Genomic DNA, 9,302 nt, shown 5'->3' on the forward strand with positions numbered 1-9,302 from the left:
TATCCCAAGTGAATGCAAATTGCTTCTGAAGTCATTATCTGATGAGGACTGAGAAGAACACGTTTTCCAGATAGATAACTGCACACCAAGCACCAGAGTCTGCATTTAGCCGTTCTAGTAGGATGCTACGACCGGGAGGGTACTTGATTAAGTTACTGGTAGTCCACCATCATCTGCCATAAGCCATTGGGTTTTGCAGATTGGAGAGTTGAGATGGATGGAGTAAGCTGACCCTACCTTGTCCTTCCTACAGAATGAAACTAAAATGCTGGACACAGTGAATGAAGTAGCTCTCTGGGGATTCTGAAAGATAAATGGTGGCAGGTGGCCGCAGAAGGAAGTCATAACTGAAAGAATGAGTGATCCAAAGCTGAGTTTCCTGAGTTTTTATTCCTCCTGTATCTTTCCTCCTGGATTCAAAGGCAGTGTGAGTCATGACACTGTGTGCAGGTGTGAATACAAAAAGCTTCAAGAGAAGTCCTCTCCTTCTGATCCAAGAACTAGGAAGGGGGCTGCCCTACAAGTAGAGACATTGGAGGAAATCCCTTGTTTGAGAACACAGCCCACAGAAGGCAGGTTGGAACTTGAAACTAACTGGCTTAGGCTGAATCTCACTGGGTCAGTTGCTAAACCAAACGGCCCTGCCCCCCAACATTCTCCACAGGATTTAAACAGAACCCAGAGTCTCGTAACATTGTGCTAAAAATGTCTAGGGGCACCTGGGGGGCTCAGTCGGTTAAGCGTCTGACTCTTGATTTTGGCTCAGGTCGTGATTTCATGGTTTGTGAGTTCAAGCCCCACATCGGGCTCTACGCTGACAGCATGGGGCCTGTTTGGAATTTTCTCTCTCCCTCTCTCTGTCCGTCTCCCACTCCCACTCTCTCTGTCTCTCGAAATAGACAAAGAACCATTAAAAAAAACTTAAAAAAATAAAAATGTCTACTACAACAATACATTGGAGATGGATCCAATCTGAATAAGAGGAAGAAAGAAAGCGGAAAGAAGCAAGCAGAGCCTCAATAGAGCCAGTGTAGATCATCACAAAAGATCTACATTCATGTCATGAAAGACTCAGGATGACAGAAGAATGGTGCAGAAAAGAACTTTGAAGAAGTAATGGTTAACAACTTTCAGTGAAGTCTCACTTTCCGGATGGCGGTATGAGGAGGCTTGGGGGCCCATCCTCCCGTGAAGCAAACATAACTGGTGAAAACTATAAACCCAGACTGCTCATCTCAGCGCCAACATGTAAAGAGCTCGGAAGCTGTCATTCCCACCTTCACGGTGAGAAAAGAGCTCAATACGGACAATCAGTAACTCTCTCAGGCCTGTCATAGGGCAAACTGCCATCCCCAGATCTGGAGAGACGGGTGAACACATAAAATTACAGCCGAGGTCAGCTTACCTGAAGCAGAGGCTGCTGGGGAGGAACACTTAAAATGTAATTGTGACAAATTGCCAAAGCCTGAGTGTGGACTAGCTTGAGAGTTAGAAACCCCCAGTCTTCACATCTGTCTGCCATCTTGACAAAGGTCCTTGGAGGAAAGGCTGTTGAAACTAGGTGAACTCTGAGTCAAGTCAAGTCAAGACAGCCTTGAGAGTGGGATCTTGCAGGGAACTAACAAGGCAGATCAAATAATGACCATTTTATGGGAATGAGGCTTTGAAGTTATTTCAATTCTGTTCTGCCTGTCTCCAGTGGCTTCTAGGCTACTGATTTTCACCAAGATTGTGGGCATTTGGTTTTCAAGTCTTCTGTGAAGTCGGAGAGTGGGAGATGGGACCAGGGTCAATTAAAACGCCCCAGAGCTCGCTGTCCTTACCAAGATTCAGCAATTTTAATTGAATAAGCACACCCCAGATTGCTGCAAACCTTTGGTTAATTCAGAGAGTTCTGAAAAAGCTGGTTCTGACAATTTTTTTTTTTTTTTGCCAGCTTTCTCATGGCTTTTCCATAGGAGAGAATTTTTAGAGGTCTTCAATCTGCCATTGTCACTGACATCCTTTTGAGAGAGCTTTTAAAATGTGAAAATGTTATCACTATTTAAAAGTCATGAACGTGTTCTGATTGACCTGGCTGCCTGTCAGACTATTGTGTATCCAGGGCAGTCTTAGACTAGTTAGTTAGGAATTGAAGTTGTTAGCAGAGGGGAAAGACCCATCTGTGGGCTATAGAAAGAAGTCCAAGGGAGCACTGGGAAAATAGTATTCAGAGATGGGCAGTGGATGTGTGTTCAGATAGGAATGCAGTTTGGTGCCATGGCCAGAGGGCAGCAGGACCAGTGCTGATGGTACCAGGTGTGTGTGCCTGTCCTTATTCAGGTTGATTCTTGGGACCTCAGCCAAGGGGGACACTCAGTATTGACTTCATGCCTACCCAAAAAGGGACTTGAAAGTAACTAATGCCTGGACTCTCCTCAAACCCAGTCAGGTCCTGATTGCTGGTTTCCAGTCTGGAAGGTTCTTCTGTACTTTAGGGCACTGACTAGGTAGACAGATGTTCACAATGATCATTCATCTGCTTATAAAATTCAAAGATCTTCTACTTCTGTGAAGGTAGAAGATGTTTCCTTCCTTATGTCCTCACCAGAAGACACCTGCTGGTTTCCTACAATAAACCTTGAAGTTCTGAACTATGTGACTATCTTCCCATGATGCCATGTTGGTTAGTGACAACAGTAGGCAGGTATGGTGGTAGGTCTGGACTTGATGAAAGATGTTTCGCAGGGGTTGAGAAACACCAGCCTGAATCTGGTCATTCTCACAAGGTCAGTGGGGTCTCCCAAACCACAAAGGACAAGGTTTTTGTGACGTTTTGAGTTTGCCTTTTTGTCATTCTATGACCTGTGCAAGTCATCCACATATCCCCATGGCCTCCGTGCCCTCATCTGTGGAGTAAGACAGTTGGGCTAGTCCTCTAAGGACCTCAAACAATGGTTGCAAAATTAGTTTTTATTTGAGGGGACAACCTTTCCCAGCCTGGGTAGCCCTGTTCTTCATTCTTGCCTCCAATTTTTCATATATTGTATCTGCACTCACTCTCAACTTCCTTTCATCTCTTCCTCTTCTTGGTTTCTAAAAACCAGGCATCTTCCTCCAAAAATAAGACTCTTATGGCATCAATAATCTTTTCATATGCATCTCCAATGACTCTCCTCTATGCCTGTGAACCATGAGCGCTTGGGACCAGTTTATCTTTCCTCCTATACTTCCTCCTTGTCATCCTTATCACCCTCTTGCTGAGAAAACAGAAAAGAAGTTAGTTTAACTGGATGCCAGTGAGCAAAGAGGAGTGGCATATGACTTGTGATCCACCAGATTCCTGGATATCTCCCTCAGGGTCTCCCAGGCACTTCCACACAGCATGCCCAAAGCTAAAGGTATGATCTTCCTGCTGGAGTCTACTCCTCCCACATCCCTAGTTCCCTTCAAGCTCCCCAACCTGGTACATGGGCAGCAACCTGTACCTCACCTGGTCCCTCACCTACACTCTCAGGTCCACCTCCTGAACATCTCTCAAATATACCATTTCACTTCTTGTATGGCAAACTTGTGCGTCATCATCTATGCCTGGAGTGTTACGTTTATCCCCAACCACTTGTCCACCCATCCTAAGGACCCCAGAGCAGTCGCTCTGAAATCCACACTCATCTGAACATCTCCCTGTCTAGCTGAAAACCATAAAGTTCTATAGTGTAAAGTCCAAACTCTGTTCTATGGCTCCAACCACCCAGGCCGGGGTTCTTTCCAATATACTAGCTCTCAGATGATGGTGAAGAATGACAAGGGCCCCTGTGCAGAGAAAGAGCAACTTTATTTGGTGAGGAACATGGGCTGTAACACGTGCCTGTGGGAAAGGAGGGAGAGCAGTTTCCTTGGAGAGAAGGCTGCTCTGGTTCCCACATAGTGGCCGTGTCATTGTCCAGGACATGGGTCAGCCTTCTGTGAGCCCTCGGAAGCTGGGCAGAGAGTGGATTGAGCAGCAGGAAGTGGGTCTGTTGGGAGAAGCCCCCAGTCAGAATGGAGACTGGCAGTCACTGACTTTTGTTGGTATTGGCCCATCATCAAACTTGCCCTCTAAAGGAAGGGGAGGGGGCTGAGAACCTCAGGCTAGCTTCTGGGGCCTGGGGCCAAGGGGACTCCTTGTGCATTTGTTTGAGTGCATTGGTATCCATGTGTACCTATGTGTGGTGTGTGTGTGTATCCATAGCCATGTGTATTTCTCTTTGTAGCTGTGTTGTGGTGCTGTCTGTGTCTCTCCACCTCTGTCAGCATTTCTGTGGACTTCTCTGTGCATCTCTGTGTACCTCTGTGTGGCTGTTTGTCTCCCTTTGGAGATAGTCACTGTCCCAATAGAGTCACTGTCCCAAGCCCCCCTCTGTCCCCTGCCAGGAGAAGAGCAGCAACACCCAAATCCTGGGGATTGGGGAACAGCACTCACCAGTTTGACAGAGGCTGTGTCCCTTCCCGGAAGGCTTAGACCTTGATGACAAATTCCAGCCCATGGATCAGCATGTCTGGAAAATGAAAGAATAACCACTGCAGACCAGAGTGATGATCCCAGTGTGAAGGAGTTCAGAGATATCCCATACTCCCCGGAGGCCTGGGGACGGGCACTGGGAACTCTGGTGATCCCACTAAGCTCGGGTGAAGCTTGGCAGGGCTAACACCTCCTTCCACCAACCAGCTCAGCTGTTTTCAGTGTCGGTCTGCTGGAGGCGGGCGGGGGGGGGGGGGGGGGAAGCAAGGCCTATCCATTGACATTATCTGGATAATTAAAGGCAAAAAACAAAAAACAAAAACCCGCAATGGGGAGAGCTGAGGCTGGAAGGATCTGGCTCTCTCCTATGGTGTGCAGGGATGGGCTCCTTGGGGGAAAATCGCTGTTCTGGAAAGGGAGATAGGCCTTGGAAGTGGGTACTTACCAGCAATGGAATGTACCAGGGTGACGTCCAAGTGGCTGAGAACCTCATTGACCAGAGGGCACACCTGACCCAGGGGCAGAGAGAGGCATTAGGCAAAGTGGCACCTGTAGGGAGGCCCTGGGTGCAGCAGTATCCCAAGGATGGATTCTCTGGGGGAGATTTTCTATCATTTTTCCGTGTCTGAGAGTGTTTGGTTCTAAGCAGTCTCACAGATGAATGCTTACACATTCACACGGGCAGAGGGAGAAAAGGGAGGTGTGTACGTGAAGCGCCCAATCACATGAGCCAGTGTTCACCGTGTGATAGGACACCTGCTTCTAACTAGAGCTTCTCTGGGAGAGGTGAGTTTCTAGTTATAGGAGGCACCCTAGCATAGGCTGGAAGAGTGCTTGCCTACAGCCCTGGTGAGGGTGGCCTGGGAGCTTCCTGGGGCAGGGGCCAATCCATTTCAGCTGTAGTGTGGACGTGCCCAGGGCCTGGCCCACAGCAGGAACCAATCAATGCATTTTGAAGGGTGGAAAGAAGAAACACAGACACATGGTTCAGCGGACAGGGAGACATATCAAACTGAGGGGTTCAGAAAACCTCGCTCCAAGGGATTCTTTCATCCTGAGAAGCTCTATGACCTAAGGATCAGGAGCTGCCACTTTTATTCTCTTACCTTGCCCTGTACCAGCTCAGGAAGGACTTCATTCAAGATGCCGCTGAGACTGTCGACAAGGCTTTGAACGGGGAGGGGAGCAAATCTGAAAGAGAAAATCCAGGGGGCAGTGCAGAGGCCTGGGGTTGGTATGGAGAAGCCTTCAGCGGGGCTACTGTGCCCGTGTCAGTCTCAGTACTCCATGACTAAAACGGGGCCTTGTCCACTCACACCCTCATGCAGGTGAACACCGGGGGGTCCAGCCAAAGGGAGTGGCACCCTACACAGCAGTACATACAGTAGGTATGAATAGAATAAACATACAGTTCCAGCATACAGTAGGTATTCAGTGAGACTTTGTAGAATCCATAAATGGATGAACAGTGCTTAGTACATTGTTGTCATGAGAATTCAACGAGATATGTGTGAAATACAACATATGTGCTCAGTGAATGTTAATCATGATGAGGACGACTTCTGCACATTATGCATGACTCAGTCTCCCTGTGACAGGTAACTGAAATAAGGAAACCAGGTCGGCTGCATAGCTGTTTTACCCCATACTGGGACAAAGCATTCTCGCACCTGTTGTCTTAGTGGATTCAATCAAGAGCCCCAAGGTGCCTCTGTAGTACGGTGATCTGAGTACGCTGAGACTCTAACTGGGGAGGCACTGTCCATGTTCACACAAGAATCCCTCTACTTCTCTACATGCCCCTCTGGTAGGTGGGCTTGAACTCAGATTTTTGATTGCCTGATCTAGCATAAAACTGGTCAGCCCCACCAAAGAAAAGATGAGTGGCTATTTACCCATCCATCCATCCATCCATCCATCCATCCATCTATCCATCCATCCATCCATCCATCCATCCATCCATCTTCCCACCCTTCCACCCTCCCACTCATCCATACTCCCATTGTTCTGTCTTCCCAGCCATCTGTCCATCATCTCATCAGTATTGTTTCTGGGCAGGAGAAGCCACCCCTCTGGCCTCACCCATCAAGCAGAGAGATTTGCAGTCTCCCAGGGGAGTGAGTGCAGTCACCAAGAACCAGGTGGATCTTCCCCTGTTCATTTTTCACAGCTAAAATTTCTGCAGTGATGTTTAGCTTCACAGCCAGCTTTAACAGACTTCCGACCAGGGGCCTGCAGAGGAAACAGTTTGCTGCATCTGTATCTGAGTTGAAAACTCATATCTGTTAGACTCCAACACCCCTTTATGGCTATGCATTGCATCAGGGTCTCCTTTGGTGAGCCACCCTCCCCTTCCTCCCTGGGGTCCACTCACGTATTCACATTGAGGATCATGCCCAAAGGGATGGTGACATAGAGACGATGGCCATCAGGGCTCTGCACAAGGCCTAGTTCCAGGAGCTGGGGATTAGTGATCTTCAGACTGTCCAAGAAGCAACATTGGAGGGAGGAATATTAGCTCCTTCAGCCCCAAATCTGGAAACCACCTTTAATCCAAACTGTACCCATCCCAGAGGAGGAGCTACCCATGAGATGGGATGGGGGAGAAAAGAGGGGAGTCTTGCAGCAAAGGCCACATGAGTTCTGAGTCACACATCAGTGTTTCCCAGCCTCTGCACTGGGTCAGAGCCTAACACACCATGCCCCTCTCTGCATCTCATGTCTATGAGGTATTCCAGGGTGGAGGCTGTGTCTGGATTATATTTGCATCCTGTATACCAGCTCAGAGTCTTACAAAGAAGGGGCCTACTCCATATTGGTTGACTTTGTGGATTGATGAATGGGTGGGAGGATGCATGGGAGAGTAGCTGGTTAGATGGCAGAGAGAATGGACAAATGGATGGATAGATGAGTGGGTGAGTGGATGAGAGTACGTAGAGTAAGTCCCTCACAAACATTTATGGGTAAGAAGCACCTACTGCTTCTGGTTCCTGCCATAACCGTCAGTGGCGGGTCAATCAACAATGGTCACAATCAGATCAAGGAGCAGGAAGTCAGGGAGAATGGAGAGAGGATGGAAGCAAGACTCTCCTCTGAGCCGATCTTACAACCAGTGTGCCAGGTGATTACATCTCTCCTAATCTCCCTGACAGTTTTTCTCTGTGGGTACTATGATCTCATCTTACAGATGGAGAAACCAAGCCCAGGGAGACTGCGTGCCTTGGTTTCCTGTCACCCAGCAAGTACATGGTGCATTTGGAAATCAAACTCAAGGCTATCTGTCTGTCTTCAAGTCAGGGCAAGCGCCTGGGTGGGTAGGAATCTTGGAAATGGCTTTGATCCAGCCCTGTCAAGGACCCAGGATTTGCCAGCTCCCTGGCATCAAACTTCCCATTATTGCCACTCGCTTAGGGAGCTCTCGGGTGTCTCGTGGGAACCCCACATCAGACTGCTCAGTGGACATCCACTGATGACATAATTGAGGAGAGTTGCATCCACTTTCTTGCTTACATCAAGGGCCACCTGTGTTCTGAAGGATCCCACAGGTGAGGAGAACAGAATTACCACTGTGTGGTGGGAAAGCCTTGGCTTTGGACTTAAGTAAATTAGAGTTAGAGCTCTTGCTTAGCATCACTCTAGTTGTGTAAGCCCAGGCAACTTTCCGTGCTTCAGTTTTTCCATCTGTAAACTGGAGATTATTACTTCGACCTGAAAGGGTTGTGAGGGTTATAGATGATGCTGGGGACTCAAGATATGCATCAGGACTGGGGGCAATCCCCGGTTCAGGAGGGCTGGTGTTCCTCACCAGACTGTGAGAAGGCTGTCATGAGTCCTGGCCTCATGTTCAGACCACCCTCCCCCCATCTCCTCCTCCAGGGCCACTGCCTGGGGCTCCCAGATCTCCATGGAGGTTATCTGGTGGGGGTGGGGACCAAGGCCCTATTTTATGACTACTCACTCAATGATGTTGTTCAGGACAGGGACCAATGAAGTCACTTTCCCAAGCAGGCCCCCAAGCAGGCCCCCAGAAGTGTCTCCTCCAGTCTTCAGGATGTCCAAGAGTGGAAGGTTTTGTAGAGTGCCCAACAGACCCCCAGAGAGCAGGCCACTGCTGAGACCTGGAAATGGGTGTAGGGGTAGGTCCTTGGGGGGTCAAATCTGACAATTCCAGATCCTCAGCCCCTCTCTTCCAATCATCCCTGTCTCCCTCCCCACACTGAACAGTTGGACACACACACACACACACACACACACACACACACACGCCTGAAAGAGGTTGTCACAGACTCACCACTTGTTAAGCTTCCAGCAAGATCTGTGGGATGTGGGGCCTGGGGTGGAGTCCCAGCCAAAAGCAGGTTCTGGTCCAGGGGCACGGGTAGGACTTCCATCTGGGCTGTGGTATGGGCCAGCAGCCCACAGAGGACAATGAGGCCCCCAGTTTGAAACATCTTCTGTCTTGGTATCTGTGGATAGAACAATGGGTCTAATGTAGCCCAGATACCAGAGAGGAATTACCCACCATCTGCCTCCTGGCTCTCGAACACCAGGAAGTGAATGGCAATAGCTAACAACACTACTCAGCGTTTCCTCTGGCCCAGACATCAGGGTAGGCACTCCAGACCTGGTAACTGATTTCATCTTAACCATCCCCTAAAATGTGGGAGCATATTACCTGCACTGTACAGATGAGCAGAGGGAGGTCTTGTGAGTGTAGGTAACTTCCCCCAAGGTTTCAAGCACACAGTAGGGGTGGGATTTGAAGCCAGATCTGTCTGACCCAAAGGCCTTAAGTTAAGTGACCATCAGATTTACTCTCCAA

At 48.8% G+C, this 9,302-nt stretch overlaps 1 protein-coding gene across 1 annotated transcript; it reads right to left on the reverse strand.

Moving 5' to 3' along the window:
* Positions 1-4,786: 4,786 nt before the first annotated feature.
* Positions 4,787-9,033, reverse strand: BPIFA1 (BPI fold containing family A member 1). The gene is made up of 5 exons (XM_049650009.1): positions 8,772-9,033; positions 8,439-8,598; positions 6,855-6,962; positions 6,563-6,712; positions 4,787-5,671 (listed from the first exon to the last, which is right to left on the reverse strand). The coding sequence occupies exons 1-5, from the start codon at positions 8,929-8,931 to the stop codon at positions 5,575-5,577; spliced, it is 675 nt and encodes a 224-aa protein (XP_049505966.1). The 5' UTR covers positions 8,932-9,033; the 3' UTR covers positions 4,787-5,574.
* Positions 9,034-9,302: the final 269 nt, after the last annotated feature.

The sequence above is a fragment of the Panthera uncia genome, assembly GCF_023721935.1.
Source record: "Panthera uncia isolate 11264 chromosome A3 unlocalized genomic scaffold, Puncia_PCG_1.0 HiC_scaffold_11, whole genome shotgun sequence".
Lineage (NCBI taxonomy): Eukaryota > Metazoa > Chordata > Mammalia > Carnivora > Felidae > Panthera > Panthera uncia.